The sequence below is a fragment of the Lepidochelys kempii genome, chromosome 2 (genome assembly GCF_965140285.1).
Source record: "Lepidochelys kempii isolate rLepKem1 chromosome 2, rLepKem1.hap1, whole genome shotgun sequence".
Taxonomy (NCBI): Eukaryota; Metazoa; Chordata; order Testudines; family Cheloniidae; genus Lepidochelys; species Lepidochelys kempii.
The window spans coordinates 7,404,294-7,424,560 of NC_136381.1; the positions used below are offsets into that span (position 1 = coordinate 7,404,294).

The 20,267-nt window shown below is 41.4% G+C and overlaps 1 protein-coding gene across 12 annotated transcripts in view; it reads left to right on the forward strand.

Annotated features, from left to right (window-relative positions):
• The window catches only part of TSNARE1 (t-SNARE domain containing 1), a 693,119-nt gene that overhangs the window by 472,519 nt on the left and 200,333 nt on the right, over positions 1-20,267 (forward strand). For all 12 annotated transcript variants that reach the window (XM_073329996.2, XM_073329995.2, XM_078851414.1 and 9 more), the window contains 2 exons: positions 844-916; positions 13,225-13,307. In XM_073329996.2, the coding sequence (XP_073186097.1) occupies positions 844-916; positions 13,225-13,307 (156 nt within the window). The remainder of the gene's footprint in view (positions 1-843; positions 917-13,224; positions 13,308-20,267) is intronic.

A 20,267-nucleotide genomic window follows, 5' to 3' on the forward strand; every position in this document is an offset into this window, starting at 1 on the left:
TTTTTGTGTCCTAAGATAAATAGGGCAGCAAAGTCGGATCTTTCTGCATGAAAGGCACTATAAAAAATCAAGTCATAGCAACAAGTTATGTCAGAGTGTCCTTTTCTGGTATGCTAATAGAAGCCTTTTCTGTATTGCATTCAGTATTATCCCATTTACAGATTCATCATTCTTATTAGAGCCAGAGTTACATGAAGCCAAGATTTGATTGTAAATGTTCTTACATGCTAGGCTGTTACAGGCTCTAATTTAGAAACAATATTTCAGTTGCTGTTTTTTAATTCAAAGAGCTACTGTTGCTTTAACTAGTTAATGTTTTGACACTTTGAAGAGGTGTAAACAGATCCTTTCATCACTTAGCTTTGCTCTAACTGACCTAAAGATAAAGAAATTTCAAAATCTGACAGTCTTTCTATCAGCTCTCCATTCACTTAGTAATGGTATTTCACCACAAACACGCAACACTGAGAGAACTTGAGTTAGTATATAAGAATCAGCGGTCCTAAATGAATTGTATCGCTCAAACACAGCTCCTTAGAAAAAGGGGAGGGCTGGTTTTTGTTCTTTGGTGCTGCACAGTTATTCTAAGCAGCTATGTAGTCTAATTTTTTGATTTCCTCCTTTTACAAGGCAACTCAATTGGTTCAAGTGCAAAGTTTGATAACTGAAGTGCAACAAATTATGGTGTTGTTTAAGGGCCCTTTTAAGGTATAGTGAGAATATTTGGTCATCACTGTTCTTTGCAGAAGAAAAAATACATGTTTCCAAGCTTGAGAAACCGGGCAACTCTTTTGGGGTTTGATGTGTCTGTTGATCATTAACTGTGACCTTTCACCTTTTCAGAGTGACATGTTGGACGTCAACCAGATCATTAAAGACCTGGCCTCTATGGTTTATGAACAAGGAGACACAATAGGTAGGTATCACCATTAGTGTTAAGGTATGTCCTTTATTATCTGATTTTGCCATTCAGATCTGAGGTGGCAACTCACCTACAAAAGAGTTTAAGGGGCCAAAATGATCCCAATTCCATGGCTGCTTAAGACAACTGAGTTGCCACTGAGACCATTCGTCTTGTACTAGAGGGGATTCTGTACATGGAAATCTCCTTGGGTTTGAAAAGCTGTCCTCTGATATTTGGGATAGTTACTGGTGGTAGTAGCATAAAAATAGATTTCACAGGAAGAACAATCCATTGGCTGTTGGATATCAGGAGGGGAAGACTTAGCCATAACTAGAATGGGAAGAAATTGTTAATCTTCCTCTGGAATTGGAATGAACAATTAGTGTAGCTACAGAAAATTGTATAGCTTGATTCTGCTTAATAAAGCTTCAGCGATAATATTCTGACACACACACAGTCCAAACATATGTCTAGAGCCTGACCCCCTCCTTGCTCCCCCGCCAGCAGGGTTTTGGACCATAGTGAGACAGCATGCTTGTGCTTTGGTGGAAGGCAGGGGAACAGAGGAAATGCTTAGCCATTGACTGTTTTTTTCTCCAACGTCAAGAGCATCATTGACAGGGAGTGGAGACCAGTGGGAGTAGGGGGAAGAAATGGAGGCAAAATATAGGAGAGCCACATCTTTTAAAATGTCCTGTCCCCTCAGCTCTTTCATGACCATCTCCGGTTACAGCTAAAGGAAGGAAGGGTCAGCTGTGTTTCTCTCCCTCTTGTTTTACAGTGTGTATGAGATAAAATGAACTATCCAGTGCCTTAAACAATTGCCAAAATTTCCTAAGAACCTGAGCGCCTAAGTTAGACTCTTAAATCCATGTTTAGCGACCTAAATATAAAATAAGCCTGATTGGCAGAGATGCTGAGCACTTGCAGGTCTCATAGAAGTCAGTGGGAGTTGGACCAGACCCTAAGAGGGAAATCACAAAAGGAGAAATACTTCCAGTCTGACTGTTGATCACACTGTTTCCTCGCCTAGCACACAGTCTTTGGCAAGCATCCGTTAAGCTGCAGACATGTCCATCCAAACAGAAATATGCAAATGCCATCACATAGACTGTTCATTCACAGACAGAGAGCAAAATCAAGATGATGTCTGCAACAATTCATTTTTGATCTTGTGCTTGTTTGGCAGTTCTTTTTGTGCACAGATAACTTCTGAATCTGCTTGGGCTTCAGGAGGCGTATCAGATGTTAATGCCTCGAGGGACATGACAACACACTTCAGTTAGTTTCATGACCCTTGTCACGAATTTCCTTACGGCTAGATTTATTTTTAAGCCATTACCCTTGTGGCCCCAATATTAACTTGCCTGGGAGAAAGCGGAAAGCTGTAGAAAGTAGGACCTTTTTGTCTTTAAACCAGCATCATGCTTTTATATAGGAGGTGTTCTTTTTCCAGTAGCACTGTTAACCTTTTTCTTTCTTTCTGAGTAGCTTTTCAGTAAATCAGCCAGTCAAGATATCCCCCTACTCAGCTGCTGCAAGTTCCCACTGTTTATCCTTTGAGGTTTATGTTACACACAAACGAGAGGAATCAGAAGGTAAAGGGAATTGAAACGCCCACAGTGAAAATTCAACATTGATGATGATCAGGGGGAGTTCTCATCACATCCAGGGGTTTAATTTCCACCTGTTATACATAGGAGATGAAAGTTCTGCAACTGTCACTCCCCCACTAAGTATTTTTTTTTATTTAAATGAGGAGAATCAGGCTAGCCAGCAAAACAGGCTCTTGTGTCCATGATACAAGATCAGATCTCACACTCACTTGTGCCTGCCCTGGTCTTCCTGGGAGCAATAGAAAGGCAGTTTGTGTTCACCTGGTGGAGGAGGCCTGTGTTCTTTCAAGGAACCTTCTGTAGCTCACCTAGCTGCCAAGTTGGCTAGCTTCTGAGGCAACATGACCACAGCCCTTCTTAAAGGGAAGGAAGTTTGTTGCCATGCAAGGGATGGGCGGAATGAATGAAGGAGGAAAAATGTAGAATCCTAGAGGCTGCATCTCTGCCATTTTGTATTTTCTGTTCATATATCACCATCCCTAAGGATTGTGATCGGTGTTCCCAGTAGCAGTAGTTTCCTCTGTTTTAGTGGTTAAATGAACGTGTAACTGAGAATCACAATACCAATGGGCCGGATTCATTAAAAAATAGTGACACAGATTATCATTGCATCAGGCACAAGAATCTTTTCAGTCCAGGGCAGTAGCAGGCCCGAATGGTTTCAAATACATATAGATACTGGATCATCTAGTCTGCCTCCCTGCCACGTTGCAGGATATGATCCATAAATCTATACTGGATCCCCACTAACAGTCCTGTTTTACTCTAGCATTGGTAGTGAGTGAATGATCACCTGTGAGAGGTTGCTCCTTTGTATAATTGACACAAGCTCTCATGAAGGAAATGAAGTTAATTCCTGTAGGTAGTTATGCAGACAGCAATTTCAATGGCACTGGACTTTTCCCATGTGTTAGTTGAGATGTCAATTTACATATGTAACTCTGAGAGAAACTCTGACAGGCTTGCACAGCCATGGATCAACAAGTGGGCGGGAGTTTACATTTTCAAAAAGGATTCAGACATGGGTGTGGGAAACACTGCTTTTTTATTAAACAATATAAGGTAGGTGTGCAAATCCTCATTTGGAATTTACACGCTACCTTATTAAATAACATATAAATACCCAGCATTTGGTACCTTTCTAGGAACCAACCTCAACATGTTGACATGCAAGAGAAGTTCCACACCAGAGTCTGCGATTGCTGCTCAGTTGGTTGCTTCTACTTCTGACCCTGCTGCTCACGGGAATGTTACTATGTTCACACACTATACTGCTGGAATGCCACGTCAAGGACAACACTCACGGACCAAGACAAGGAAACCCAATTTTAGTCCACAGGAGACTGAAGTGCTGGTGCAAAAGGTCGCCAAACACTACCAGCTACTTTTTGGGGCTTTAAGGGGGACCCCAGCCAAGAAGCACAGAGTGTGGAATAAGATCCTACAAGCTGTCAATGTTCTGGGGTACTGCAGGCGGGACATGGGGGATCTGAAACACAAATGGCGAGATCTCCGTGGGGTAGTGAGGAAAAAACTTGGGGAATATCAGAGAGCTGCCGCTGGAGGAGGGCCACCACAGTCCCTTGTCCTCACTCCAGTGGAGCGAATGGTAGCAGAAACATTCTCCACTCAAACCATCCAAGGACAGAGTCAAGGAGTTGACACCTTGAGAAGTAAGTTACACTGGTGCAATTGTCAGAGCAACATTTACCTATACAAAAGCACACACACATTAAGACACTCTACAGTACTCATCACCTCAAAATTTACCCATCATTCTCTGTCAAAGGATATTTTGTACACTGTATGGGCTGGTTTCTCCTCTCACATACACTGATGTAAATCAGGAATAACTCCAAGAAGTCAATGTATAATTGGTATTTGTGCGAGGAGAATCTAGCCCTACATCGAGCAGATTTGAAGGAGACATCACTGACATAGCTGGCAATATCATTCTCATTAGCACATGATTTGGGCGAACACACATCTGCCCATCTCTGGAATCTGCTATGTGTGTTGCAAGAGGGAGTCAGGATGATTGAAATAATGTGCACGTTGCATTTTTTTAACCCATGACGGAAAAAATACTGCTGTTCTCATGCCCATCAGGAAGAAGGAGATGCTTTCCTCTCCCATATACATAAACAATGTCTTTGGTATCCCGAAACAGTGCAAAAGCCAATTCCTTAAGTAAACCATCCTACATCAAACATCACAAGTAAGTTCACTGTTTGCAGCTTCATCACATTTCTCACAGCTGAGCGCCAGATTATTCTGAAAGCATTTTACTAGGATTATAACGATTGCTCATCCCACCCTCCACCCCTCCCATCGGGCCATTTTGCCACCAACACTCGTTCCTCAAGTAGAGCACATACATACCCGCAACCTGGTTCCTGAAAAGAGTAAGAGAACCACAGACTGGTACATCCACACAATCAGTCCAAGACTACAGCACAGGAAACACAGGAACTCACTCTATGCTTTATTCGCCAGCTCCAGCTACCTCTTTGTCATACCTAAAGGTGTACAGATCAACGGTGTACAACTTTCACAGCAAGACCTGCTGGCAGGGAAAGGAAGCTGTGTGACATGAAGATGAGAACTTTCTTCACCCCTGTTTTTCTTCCATGTCTTATTGTCACATTTGCCACCCATCCGCCTTCTCCTGTTGCTGAGTCTGAGTTGCGTGGGTTTTAGATTTTGGTTGATGCTGAAATTGCACTTAACCATGTCCTGAAGTCTGGACATCTCGGACTAAGAATAATAAGGCTGAGGAAGGGAAATTCAGTAATGCAGCCTGATATGGAGGCTTGAATAGTTTAGAGAATTCACACACCTGGTGTATACCAGCCTAGAGCGTACAGGCCTGCCCAGGAAACAGGAGAAATGTGGTAGTTGGTTCATCTTCTTCTTACATTGAGGGAGAGAGAAAATTGTCCCGGTGGGTCAATAAATGTAGTCCTTGAGCTGGGCTGATATTAGTTTGAATGCAGCATTGTCATTTCCCCCCAGTCTTAATAAATGACTCTATGGAAGGGAAATGTGTTTGTATTGATGTAAATGTGGGATCACTGAGATTATTTGTTTTGGGGGTTGGGGGAGCATCCTACACCAGTCTCTTCTGTCCCCTGGAACTAGCCCTGTTTGGCCAGCATCATTTCCCATAGCTGGGTACTTCCATCTTGACTTGAAGGCTGATGTCTTTTCAAAAGAGTGACGCTTCATTTGCAGAGTCATAGGATTTAACATGTAGCATGCTTAATAGAGTTTACACACCATCCTGGGATCCACCAGAAAGAGCCATCACTCCTGTCCTCTGCAAGCCTCTTCATGTCCCTTTGGAAGACTCTTCATGTATGTTCCGTGACTGATCGCTTCGTGGCACAGAAATTTCTTTGTTATGAAGAGTCCTCTGGAGACTGAATGGAGTCTGCTGTCAAATACAATAAAACGAGAGAAGTTGGAAAATCAGACAGCTGGATCATTAACTAAACTGTCCTGTAGCTCAGTTGGGAATCTGAAAAATGAATGCATCCTGGGAATGGTCCCTGAATACCTGGATTTAACATTCTGGTAACCTTTGTACAACAGAACGGGGTCTACATATTCATATCCATTCAGTTGGTAACACTTCCTAAATATCAGAGGAGACAATTATATTGATGGATATATTTAAGCATTCGTTGGTTCTCTGTGCACTGCAGAATCCTCACTTGGCTCTTTCATGTCTAACCGTTCCTGGGGTAAGACGTGGAGTTATGTGTCAGTGCAGGGCATCACTTCTGCAGAAGTTGTGCACAGTGGCATCCAAGTCTTTCTGAAGTTGCTATTTATCTATTTCATATGAGGCACACATTTTTCATTTTATTTTGAAGGCATAACCCAGAATCTGTTGAACCAAAAGTGTATACTTTGGAGCCAGTTTACTCTGTCTTCTTCTCAACACGATTATGACTAACAGTTTTATTATAGGTTTCAGAGTAGCATGCCATGTTAGTCTGTATTCGCAAAAAGAAAAGGAGTACTTAAACAGTACCATGCATTGTAATAGCGTTTCTCTCAGGAGGCAGGCAGAGGTTTGTTTAATCTTCTCTGTTCTTCTCATTTCACCTATAGTGGTAGGGGGTGCAAGGAATGTATGAGTCTTCCTGTTTTATGTCTCTGTGTTTAGAAGTCTTTGTCTCTGAGTTTCTGTCTCTTACTTTATTGGTTGCACATTCTTTTTATAATGCTAATGGTGTTAGAAAGACAATGCCTGTGTTTTGTAAAGAAAAGAGTAATGGGTGATTACAGACTTATACGTTTACTAATGCCTAAAGATGTGTCTGCTGTTCTGTATTTGATCTTCTTAATGTGACTGGGTTGGTGTAGTTGCAGCTAATGAGCCAACTAATTTTGTACAAGAAACTAGCTGCGTAGACAAGGGTCTCTTCTTTTTATGATGGGTTTTTTGTTGTTTTTTTTTTGCCACCAGTAGAATTCTCTACTGCTGTGAATATGCAGCCCCGTTCATCTGAAGTTGTTATCAGGAAGCTGCATTGCTGTGCTCTGAACTCCCAGAAGTCCTGGGATTGAGCTGGTAGGGTCATAAATGTACAAGCAGCTGAGTTGTTGGTTTATTTCTGCTGGTAGGCGTCACATTCTATCTTATAAGGGTAGAGTGTGGGATAGCATGTTACAAATAGGTTAAGTAAATCAAATCAACCACTGCAAGGGAAAGACAAATCATAAATATCATGGATTTTACTTTGGAGGCAAAATTCAGCCTTTCCAAAATAACAAGCAAACATACACACCCTTTTTTAAAATGTATCGGACACATTGTCTTGATATTTTCCTCTGACTGGGAAGAGTTGACACCTTTGGATAAATCCACTGAGTTATAGGAGTAGATAGATTATACATTTGGGTCTCTGAGATTTTATTTTTTATTTATTTTGGCATAATTATAGGTTTGAATGGACTTGCAAAATATTCTGAGCTTGATAATGCATGTAAAATGAATTTTGCATAAATGATAAGCTATTGACACTATGATATAATTCTGCAATTTGCATAGGTTTTATGGAGGTTTAAATATTTCCAAACCACATCTTAAGGGCATCTGTCATTTACAAAGCAGTGCAAATCACTGCTTTGTCTGGGACTAAAGTCATGTTAATATTAGTACACTACTTGACACCCACTTCTGCTGGTATAAACTAGGGCACAGGGCCCTTGAAGAAGGCAAATCCAGCAAGCAGCAGATTGTGGCATTTCATGGTGGTTATAACGTCTGCTCCACTTTGATCTTCAAGGAGTCAATAGCAAGATTTCTAAAAAGTGCTGGCTTGGTTCACTCATTTGGCACAACACCTTGGCAGGGGTCTTTTCTGTTACCCTTTGCGGAAATGAGAGCTGCCATCTCCCATGAGAAACCCTTGGATAGCGTAGAGATGTGGATGCTGTCTGCCCTCCATTGGGGATTAATACCCCCAGGTCTTGATGGCTCAGGGAGCTACAAATTGTACCTCATTACGTCAACCTGATCCACTTACCTTAATTTATAAATTGGGAGAGCACATATATTACATACTCTATAGACCTGATTTTGCATATGGATTTACACACATTTTGATATGCCCAAACACTGTCATTTTAAGTTTTATTTTGGAAGAACTCCCATATCTATCAATGAGAGGTAAGTCCTCAATCCAGCACGGAGCAAAACACGATGTGTCCTGTGAAGTGCTCTTTGAGTTAAGGATTCTCAGCACCTCACAGTCACAGACCCTAAAGAATGACACAAGACTTGATTCATACTATGTACAAATTAGAACTGGTTGAAATTTTTCTCACTAAAGCATTTTCATCGAAAAGTGGCCTTTATTCAAAAAAGGAACATTTTGACATTATGTTCCATTTTTCACAGTGTCTCACACTGTATTTTTACTGACATTTTTTATGGAAATTTTTTTGATAAAAATATAGTAATCATTTTGTTTAAAGAAATGTCATGAAAAATGTTTTGGAAAACAAAATGGACCCATTTCAAACCCTGCAAACAAGAAGCAATTTTAAATGTGTTTGCAAAATCTTTCTCCTGTTCTTCAACCAGCCCTCACACAAATACCTACCCAGTGAAACCAATTAATAATGGCCATTGTGGGGATCCTGATTTTGTCCTATTAAAACCAGTGACTGTTTGACACAGTGCAACAAAAAAAATGAAAAAACCCACCACCCTGAGCACTTTGACTTAGGTGCCATTAAGTATGGAATTCACTTTCACTTATGTAATTTCACATAGAAGATTTTGCTGTCCATTAACATGGGTTGATCATAGACAGCAGGTGACCTTAAGCAGAGGTGTGACAGGGTAGGGTCTCATTCTGGTCTCTTTTGAAGTTACAAATAGTTGGAGACCTTATTCAGGTCAGCACCTTATGTGGTTTATTTTGCAGTGTTTTCCCCACCACTTTCACAGAGGAGTGCAGTTCCCTGTTTACAGTTTCATACAGTCCTTAACTCCCTTAGCCAAGGAGAGGTGACACAGAAAGGATCTTCCTCCTGGGAGATCCCTCTGGGCTGTGACTCTGAAAGCTTCCCTCTCTCTCCTTCCCCACCTTCCCCTTTCTTTTTTACTTTCTGCCTAAAGGACTAATTAGCCTTTTAGCACTCCAAAGCGCAGCCCAATCCATCAATTAGGCCCAGTTCTTCTTAATCAGTTCTACCCCAGAGCAACTAATCAGAGATGCAGTGGCCAGAGTGCTGGATCAGCTGTTGTTTCCCAGCTCTCTGTCACAACAGGGTATCACCGTAAAGAAATAAAATGCAAATCACAATGCTTAGCACTTCTGTAATTTTGTTCTCTTCAAAACATTTAATAATCCTTGATTAATACCCTTGTGTGGTAGGAAGGATTAAGGCCCGTTTGAAAATCACAGCCCAAGTGACTTGGCTTACGTCACACAATGAGTCATTGTAGTTGGGATCATCCTGTTGTGTGCATGCAGGACCTCCTATTAAAATCAGTGAAGTGTTGGACAGATAATTGGCTGGATGATCTGGCCAGTAATTCTTGGCTACCGTGTTTGTGTTTTGACACCTAAACTACATCTCTCTCACCCTCTCTCCCTTGTGTGGAAATCAGTGGAAATCACTAGTTTGCCCAGGACTTGTCTTCGCTGCTAAAAAAGGTGCATTTTTTACCTCAGGGTAGCTAACACGCATGAGCTGCCCTGAGGTAAAACCACAGAGAAGACCAGGCACTTCAGTTTTACTGCCTGGTAAATCATGTCTTTAACAGCTCTATACCTCTTCCAGGGGCTGACTTACGGTAAAACTAAAATGCCTGGTCTTCACTATGTTTTTTTTTCCCTTGGGATAATTCATACATGTTAGTATCCGCAAGTTAAAAAATTGCATCTTTTTTAGCAGTGAGGACAAGCCCACCATATTACCTATGTATGCCTCATTTTTCATGCAGTGCTAGCTCTGTAGTCTTTTTTTTTTCCCTGCCCCTTAGGATTGCAAGCTACTGTAGCAAATGTTAATTAGGACCTTTCATCTCAAATCTTTTGTACTCCTGGCAAAGCTGGAGTTCTGGACATTAGAGGAACCTGCCAGCTGGGCAGGCTGCTTGCCCAGTTTTTTGCTTTTCCTCTGTAACATCACACCATTACGTATGTAACGTTTGGGTAATCATTCAGTAAAGATTCCTTGTACTCTGGGTGTTTGCATTGTGGACTAATTTAACATGTAGTGTTTGCAAAGCATGATGCTGGTTGTCCTGAAAAAATCATCATGGAATCTAAAGAATTTTGTGTTGCTTTTCCATGCTTAAAAAGTTATTTCCCTAGGAAAAGGGCCTGTTAAATTGCAGCTGTTCATGAAAGAAGAGGTGTAATGTCCTGGGATCCTAGGTAACACTAGGGCAGAAAACAACAAGCTGTTTTGCTTTGATTAGACAAATCAGATTACTCAACTTTTTCTGAATTTCCATATAAGGCTGTTCTATTATCGGACAAAGAGTGACTGTCCTCTTTAATGACAGGTTTCAGAGTAACAGCCATATTAGTCTGTATGTGCAAAAAGAAAAGGAGTACTTGTGGCACCTTAGAGACTAACCAATTTATTTGAGCATAAGCTGTAGCTCACGAAAGCTTATGCTCAAATAAATTGGTTAGTCTCTAAGGTGCCACAAGTACTCCTTTTCTTTTTGTCCTCTTTAAATATATCTCCTATAAACTGGCAACCTTGCCTTGCTTTATGCTCCCAAAATGAGCATGTCTCCTATTACCTGCTATGGCTTGTTTCTGATTGTCACTTGTTACCTTATTTACCTTGTGTCATGTCCCCTCTCTCCAACCCAGGTACATGTGTCTAATTCCCAGGCCTTGTCCAAACTGGGAGATTATGCTGTACAAGAGCACGACCTTGTACATTGTGGAGTTATGGTAACAGAACATGAGACAGTTAGGATCAGCTCGTGTAAACTGTTGTAGCTCCATTGACTTCCATGGAGCTGCACTTATTATACCAGCTGAGAATCTCTGTAGACAAGCACTGTCCTGTTTAGCATTGTCCCAGCTGGTCACGATATTCCGAGCATATGCACAATGTTCCTCACGTGGCATGTGACCAGGATTCATCAACCTTAGGGCTAACCACAACTAGCTGACAAAATGTTACACCTGATATTCCCTGTCTATGCTATGTGCTAAGTCACATTTAGCATCACGTCATCTACCTTGACTCCTCAGAGTGTGTTCTAGCACAATGTAATTTCCCAGTGTAGACAAGCCTGTATGGACGACCATGGAAGCTGGACACACATGTTAATTGCTATTTACCAAGCACTGATTAAATTCCCATAGCTAGACAGACATCAAGAGAGAGACACTCCCAGCCCCATACAGCTTTCCCTGCCCTAAAGAACATGCTCAGGCACCACTCTGCTTTTCCCACCCCAACTCTTTGGTTTCAGATGGAAAGGGCATGCTTTTTTTCATTGTCTGTATGATGATCTACTGCTAGAGACTCCTGAAATACCCAGGCACTGTGAGCTGACTTAAGAGTGTCCAACAGAAGAGAGATCAGAGGTTGCACTGGATGGTAGTGGTTTTGAACATGTGTGTGAGAGTGATTTAATGCCATTATTTTCTGCTAGCACTGAAAACAAAAAGGGGAGAAAAGAATCTGTCATTATTCCAGCAGTATACTAGAATTAACATAAGACTGTAAATGAACCCTTTGGGGCTAATAGATAGACAGAATCATAATAGCTCTCATCTGTCCTTATAAAGGCAAATTTGATAGGCTTCTGGGCCAAACCCTGAGCTCATCATGCAGTTTTCACTCCATTCCCGCTGATCGTGCAAAAAGGACGATTTGGTCAGAAACCAGCGACTAAAGTGGATCTCTGCACAGGCTCAGGCCTCTGTTGCAGGGTCAGGTCCTTGGTTAAAAACTGTTTGAGATGCTCAGGATTTGGCCGTTAAATTAAGGCATCTCAATCCTTAATAGCACTGCCCGTAGAGTTTCTGCTCTGCTAATACAGATGCATGTATTAAAGAATTAAAAAGAGTAGGACCTCCTCCCCAAGTTGTGATGAATGCTTTTGAGTAGGTTTCCACACGTTAAACTCATTTCATTTTCTTTAAGGTATCAAAAGTGCCCAAGTGTATTAGCAGCCTTACAAAATTGTTTCATTTACAAAACAGAATAAAACAAATCTTCTGAAAAGTATCTATGAGTGCATAACAGCATCTGAAAGCTCAGTTTCCCGCACTCCACAGAAATGTCCTTTTTTAATGTTCTCTGTTTTGAAAATAGAAGAATGAATTAATTAAACCAATTTTCTGTACCAAGGATCCATTCAATTTCCTAATGATGTCATGTAAAGTCTTTCCATTGACTTTATAGAGAGTTGGATCAAGCCCGGAAATCTTATTCTCAACTTTCTGCCTATAGTACTTTCCCCCAGGTGATTTATATCTACCCAGTGGTATGCTTTCTCCTCTACAATGCAAACGGGCAACTCCCACTGAGATCAGTAGTCGCTGTGTGCACGTCTCTGAGGGAATGATTTGGCCATGACTGTGATATTTATATTTGAAACACAATCTAACTCTTAATTGCAGCTTTTGCAACATAGATGTTGGTTTCTAAACACAGGACTGGTGTCCATTTAAAACATTGCTTTCTTTGACTGGCATGTATTGATTTTTCCCCCCAACTGGCTGCACTCTGTAGTTATTAAACCTTCTATTCCCAATGTTTTTTCTTCACTCAGAGGTAAAAAGTGAAGATCTTTACAGCAGGACAAATCAAGAAGCACAAACATAGTATACCTCCTGTATCCCATTTTAGAATGTAACTTTCATCCAATGAGATTACCAGTCCTATAGAAGCCCTGATCTATTGGAGTCCATGGGATTCTTTCCATTCTTTCCAGGCCCATAACCTCTCCATTTTGTATGATATTCACCCATTACTCTGCCTCTGACTGTGATGATTTAGGCTCCTTCTTTTTGCTAAATTTTGGGTGACCCTTATGAGCACCCCCTAGTTTTCCAAACTCGCAAACAAAAGGATGTGTGGATCTTTCCTGTTTGTTCATGCCCTCCCCCCCACCATTAAATCGCTGCATTGTTGTTGGTGTGAATTATTCCTTTAGCTTTGTACCATGTAATTACCTTCTATTATCTTAATTTACAGATAGTATTGAAGCCAACATTGAGACTGCATCTTCTAATGTAGAATCAGCCAATCAGCAGTTGGCTAAAGCCAGTCAGCACCAAGTAAGTTGGTCTAAAAAATCCTATAGATACATTCAGTAACATTATTTAAAATAAAACAGTTGAAAGCTGTTTTATTTCCATGAGCACATGGCAGAAACTCTGCTGTGTTCTTGCACTACATGGAAGTATAATAAAGAGTAGTATAAGTGAAAGCTAAAGTCTTTCATATGATTAAATGACTAGTGTTGGCAACTTGGATTTGGAGTAGTCATTTAGAGATCTGCATATTAAAGAGACATTTCCCAGTAGGAAACTGAGCAATTAGCTACTGTTGTTCTTGGAAGGGTGGCATAAAGAGTGCATCATTTAAGCATATATATTCTTCTTACTGGAATGTTTCTCTATAATCAAGCAACTCAGTGTTGCCAGCAGACAAGATGCAGTTGGTAAATAATGGGTAAGGAAATGGTGTTCAGCACTTTTTAAGGCAATTTTCATTTTGTTTGCATCAGAGCAAGAGTAAATTACACTAAAAAAAAATTAGTCTTGTTTGAAAATAGCTGGACCAAAAAGAACAGCTTGACTTTTTGAGCTAAATACTTCCTAGGCATGAAGACAGGAGGGAAAAAAAATCCCAAATCCATTAAAACTTCATTATTATGTACATTGGATTAGACAGACCAAAAGTTGTTAAGGTAAACTTTGTTTTTCTGAAACATAAATGTATGAAAGCCCAAAGTTAGTTGCTTGTATCCAAACTTGTAGGCATTTTTATGAAAAATTATAGCTTAGATTACACGTGAGTGAACAGAACCTTCTCTTTGCTAATTAATATAGGGCATAAATCTGAAGATCTTACTCAGCAAAACTCATTAGGAGTGTTGCCCGAGTGGAGACTGCAGGATTCTGTTCACAGGAGATGAAGTAGTATGCTTTTTAGAGTCTGCCCTGATTCTCTGATCATAGGTACTGTAGGTGATTAGGCACGTAATAATACTGTCTGTTCGGGCAGAAGCATTTCTGCGGAACATTGACATGACCTAAATCTATAGAGGGGGAACACTGAATATATGTTTGGGGCAGAAGCGCACATTTATGCACAAATCTCTAGGCAATAATGTATTATAGGCAATGTTGTGGTTGGAATAAATTGGCTATGTTCATGAATTACCCCACTTGCCTGGAACAACCCAAGATTACTGAACTCTGCTTAACAGAATTTCACTGTCAACAAACTTTAGATGCGATCCATGGGATTTTACTCTGGCCTCTTCGTAGAGTCTACATTCCAGATCCCTCAAGTGCATAGCATAGTGAACAGAATGTCCTGTATGGATAATACTATGTAAAACTAAACCACCGTTTTATGTACTTAGTGTTGGATGTTTATAAATACATACTTGAGACAGACTGATGAGCTGGATGACTTTGTAGATCACTTGGGTTGAAAGGGGCTGCACTGGTTGGAATGTCACACCCTTTAAAGCCATTAGAATTTGTTGCGCTGCTCCACACTATCTCTCTGTGTAGCTTCCTTGTTTTATTAAACTGTCAGTTTGCCATTGTATACCCCTATTACCCACAACCTATGGCAAGTTGGGGTTCTCCTATAAATGCAGGCTGGCTCACATGCATTTGTTATGTATCTCTTCTTTATATTCTTTATGAATGTGTTGAAATATTTGCGTTTGAGATCGACTGTAGTCCTTAATAAAGGGATCTCTGTTGGGAATAAAGTTAAAGTGATGAGTTACTTAGCATAGTGTTTAAGCAGAGCATAGAACATAGCTTCAGCAATGCAACATGGACCACTGGCCTCAACCCAGACATGACCATAACAAAGCATAGGTAAATAGCTTTTCTTTAACTCTTACAAAATAGTTTTCAGCCAGTGATAAAATATTTAAGCAAATACAAGTATGCTCCGGCTAAGCAACTTTGCCCTGGTACTTCACTTATGCAACTGTTTTCCCCTCAGCCTGCGATATCTGTGCTGACGACAGCATTTTGCTCCTCTGCTGTGACTCCCCCCATCCTCCCTCCTATCTGTCTATCTATCTATATGGAGGAAACTGGAAATTTCTCATTACATAAAACCCATGCGAGAAACACACTGTAGCTTATCTTTAATGGCTTTGCGGCCTCCCCTGTTTGAGTTTGTGCATGGAGACTTGTTCAATTTGCCACAGATGTACTTGCAGAAGAGGGGCATCTGCTTCATAATGTGTGTATGGATGTATGAACACATCTCTGTGTATGTAAGTGTACTTGAATAATAATTTATCTCTCTAGTAGCAGAAAAGAATAGCTTCTCCAGTGGTTAGGGCACTGTCTTAAGACTTGGGGGTGAGGGTTTGAGGTGTGGGTTCAAGTCCCAGTTCCCCAACAGATTTTCTGAGTGACCTTGGGCAAGTCATTTAGGCCCAGATTTTTAAAGTCTTTAGGTATTGCCTAAATCCTTTTAGAAAACTGGAATTATGTTCCTAAATCAGTTAGGTGTTGTAATGCTGAGTGCAGCAATGCCTAAATACCTTTACGAATCTGGGCCTTAGTCTCTCTGTTTTTCATTTCCCCAGATGTATAGCAGGGAAAATAGCACTTTCCCACCTCATATTGTGAAGATAAATATTTTAAAGATTTTGAAGTGGTCAGATATGGTGACAGGGGCTCATATACCTACTGTAGATAAAGGTGAATACACATACTCTCTGTACCTATCCAGGAGTTAAATGAAGAGAAATAATATTCTAAGTGTGTCTTGAATCCTTGGCTACTGCTGTAAATCTGTGTAGCTCCATTGACTTCTGATTTACACTAGTTGAGATCTGGCATGCTGTATCTGGGCTACAAATGGGAAGTGGTGGGTGAATTTCTGCTGACCATGATATTATGAGTGAAAGAGGTGCTAAGTTAGCCCAGAGGCATAACCGAGTTAATTATTTTAATGAGGGTATTCAGTGGCCTGATATTACTGTGTTCAGCATTGGACAGGCTTAACCTTCATAGATGACCACAAACTGAATATGAGTTGTCAATATGATGTAGCTGCAAAAAACACTAACATGATTCTGGGATGTATTAACAAGCGTGTTGTATGTAAGACACAGAAGGTAATTATCTCGCACTACTCGGTACCAATGAGGCCCCAGCTGGAGTACTTTGTCCAGTTCTAGGCACCACATTTTAGGAAAGATATGGACAAATTGGAAAGAGTCCAAAGGAGAGCAACAAAAATTATCAAAGGTTTAGAAAACCTGACCTGTCAGGAAAGGTTAAAAAAACGGGGCATCCTTAGTCTTGAGAAAAGAAAACTAAGGGGGGACCTGATAGTCTTCCAGTATGTTCAGGGTTGTTATAAAGAGGACAATGATCAAATGCTCTCCATGTCCACGGAAGGTAGGACAAAAAGTAAGGCGCTTAATCTGCAGCAAGGGAGATTTAGGTTAAATATTTGAAAAAACTTTCTAACTCTAAGGGTAGTCAAGCTCTGGAATAGGCTTTCAAGGGAGGTCGTGGAGTCCACATCACTGGAAGCTTTTAAAAACAAGTTGAACAAACACTTTTCAGGGATGTTCTAAGTTTACTTGATCCTGCTATAGCACAAGGAGCTAGACTAGATGACTTCTCAAGGTCCCTTCCAGCCCAATGTTGCTATGAATCTATAATTCTAGAGACACAAAGGGTAACAAGAAAACATTGTACAAATACATTAGAAACAAGGGGAAGACCAAGGACAGGATAGATCCATTACTCAATGGAGGGGAGTAGGGAAACAATAAAAGAAAATGTAGAAATGGCAGAAGTGCTAAATGACTTCTTTGTTTCAGTTTTCACCAAAAAGGTTAGTAGCAATTGGATATCTAACATAAAGAATGCCAGTGTAAATGTGGTAGGATCAGAGGCCAAAATAGGGAAAGAACAAGTTAAAAATTACTTACACAAGCTAGATGTCTTCAAGTCACCAGGGCCTGATGAAATACATGCTAGAATACTCAAGGAGCTGACTGAAGAGATAGCTGAACCATTAGCGATTATCATGGAAGATGGGAGAGATTTCAGAGGACTGGAAAAGGGGAAATATACTGCCCATCTCTAAAAAGTGAAATAAGGACAACCTGGGGAATTACAGACCAATCAGCTTAACTTCAGTACCTGGAAAGATAATGGAGCAAATAATTAAGCAATCAATTTGCAAACACCTAGAAGATAATACAGTGATACAGTCAGCACAGATTTGTCAAGAACAAATTATGTCAGACCAACCTATTAGCTTTCTTTGACAGGGTAACAAGCCTAGTGGATAATGGGGAAGCGGCAGATGTGGTATAACTTGACTTTAGTAAGGCTTTTGATACTGTCTCGCATGACCTTCTCGTAAACAAACTAGGAAAATACTACATAGATGGAGCTACTATAAGGTGGGTGCATAACTGGTTGGAAAACCATTTCTAGAGTTGTTATCAGTGGTTCACAGTCAAGCTGGAAGGGCATAATGAGTGGGGCCCAGCAGGGATCAGTTCTGGGTTTGGTTCTGTTCAATATCTTCATCAATGATTTAGATAATAAGCTTATAAAGTTTGCAAACAATCCTAAACTGGGATTGGTTGCAAGTGCTTTGGAGGATAGGATTAAAAGTCAAAATGATCCGGACTAACTGGAGAAATGATCTGAAGTAAACAGGATGAAATTCAATAAGGACAAATGCTAAGTACTCCACTTAGGAAGGAACAGTCAGTTGCACACATACAAAATGGGAAATGACTGGCTAGGAAGGAGTACTGCGAAAGTGGATCTGCGGGTCTTAGTGATCAGAAGCTACAGAGGAGTCAGCAGTGTAACACTTGCAAAAAAAGCAAACATAATTCTGGGCTGTATTAGCAAAACATGTAAAGTAATTCTTCCTCTCTACTGCTGATTAGGCCTCAACTGGAGTATTGTGTCCAGTTCTGGGCGCCACATTTCAGGAAAGATGTGGACAAATTGGAGAAAGTCCAGAGAAGAACAACAAAAATGATTAAAGGTCTAGAAAACATGACCTATGAGGGAAGATTGAAGAAATTGGATTTGTTTAGTCTGGAGAAGAGAAGACTGGGGGAGGGACATGATAACAGTTTTCAGGTACATAAAAAGTTGTTACAAGGAGGAAGGAGAAAAATTGTTCTTCTTAACCTCTGAGGATAGGACAAGAAGCAATGGACTTAAATTGCAGCAAGGGAAGTTTACGTTGGACATTAGGAAAAACTTGCTAACTGTCAGGGTGGTTAAGGACTGGAGTAAATTGCCTAGGGAGGTTGTGGAATCTCCATCATTGAAGATCTTTAAGAGCAGGTTAGACAAACACCTGGCAGGGATGGTCTTGATCAGAGTTTTTCAAACCATGGGTCATGGGTTGCGGCATGTAAGGTGCCAGTTCGCCTTGCTCTGGTCAGCACCGCCGACCAGGCTGTTAAAAGTCCCACCAGCGGTGCTACCCAGCTAAGGTAGGACATCAGAAGCAGCCAGCAGCAGGTCTGGCTTCTAGGCAGGGGGCCACGGGGCTCTGCGTGCCGTCCCCGCCCTGAGCAACTGGCCAATGGGAGTTAGGGAGGTGGTGCCTGCAGGTGAGAGTCACGCAGAGCCACTTGCATGCCTCCGTCTAGGAGCCAGACCTGCTGCTGGCTGCTTCTGGGGTGCAGCATGGTCCGTGGTGCACCCCGGCTGCACCGCTGACCGGGAGCCACCAGAGGTAAGTCCATACCCCAACCCTGGGCCCCAATCCCCTACCCTAGTCCTGACCCCCGCCCCCAACCTGGAACCCCTTCCAGCACCCCAAACTCCTCAACCACAACCCCAGCCCAGAGCCTTCACCCCCCAGCCCAGAGCCCTGACCCCCTCCCAGACCCCAACCCCATGCTCCAGCCCTGAGCCACCCCAACCCAGAGCCCCTCCTGTACCCCAGAGCCCTGACCCCCTTCCACACCCCTGCCCCAGCCCAGAGACCTCGCCCACACCCTGAACCCCTCATTCCCAGCCCCACCCCGCAGCCCTCTGCTCCAGCCCTGAGCCCCTCCTACACCCCAAACCCATCATCCCAAGCTCTGGTGGGTCACGGGCATCAACAATTTTCTTCAACTGTGTCCCCAGAAAAACATTTGAAAATCACTGGTCTAGATAATACATAGTCCTGCCTTGAGTGCAGGGGACTGTACTAGAAGACTTCTCGAGGTCCCTTCCAGTCCTACAATTCTATGATTGATTCCATTTCTTTTTATTATGTACTAATTATTAGTTGCCTTAAATTTATTTTTCTGACAGATGACTAGAGCACAATCTAGGTCATTGAATTCCATCATTCTCTGAAGAAAAACGAAGGAGATAAAATGCTGAGGGTGTCATAAGTGTTAGTCATTATCAGCAATGCAACATAGGGTCACATTTCCACATGAAATCTTCTGACTTCACTCCTGATCTCCAGAGGCTGGCTTTTCTCAACTTCACTGGTATTAGGAAATGAAGGTTGGTGTGGGCCTGAAATGAAATTCCAATGCACTGGACTACCACCCCCTGCTTTTCACTTACAGGAATGCTCTGTATCTTTTGGGACTATTTGATATAGACAGATCTATCAGTGGATCTGGAGGCTACCAATGAAGGGCTGGCTTCAGCATGTGCAAAAAGAGTGACTCTGGATTTTTTTTATGTTCTCTCTTTTGTCAAACAGAGGTACAGCAGGGTAAACAAAAAAGTTCCACTACTTTGTTCTGAGCTCCAGTTTTACCTTCTCAGATTCTTGAAGTCCCTTGGCATTTTGAACCTTGCAATGCAATTCATAGTTACTTGTGTTCTGATAAAGGAGTGCTACTGTTCTGAAATTTGTAGGGCAGTCTTGATTTCTATAGATTTGTCCTTGGAACCTTATTTGCCCAGCACATAAATCGACCCAAATTTATTTTGTTCATACTATGATGATGTAGTGTCATGATGCAATGAGATTGGAATGAGACTGCATTATGATATGCTGAGAAGTCACTGGAAATTGAT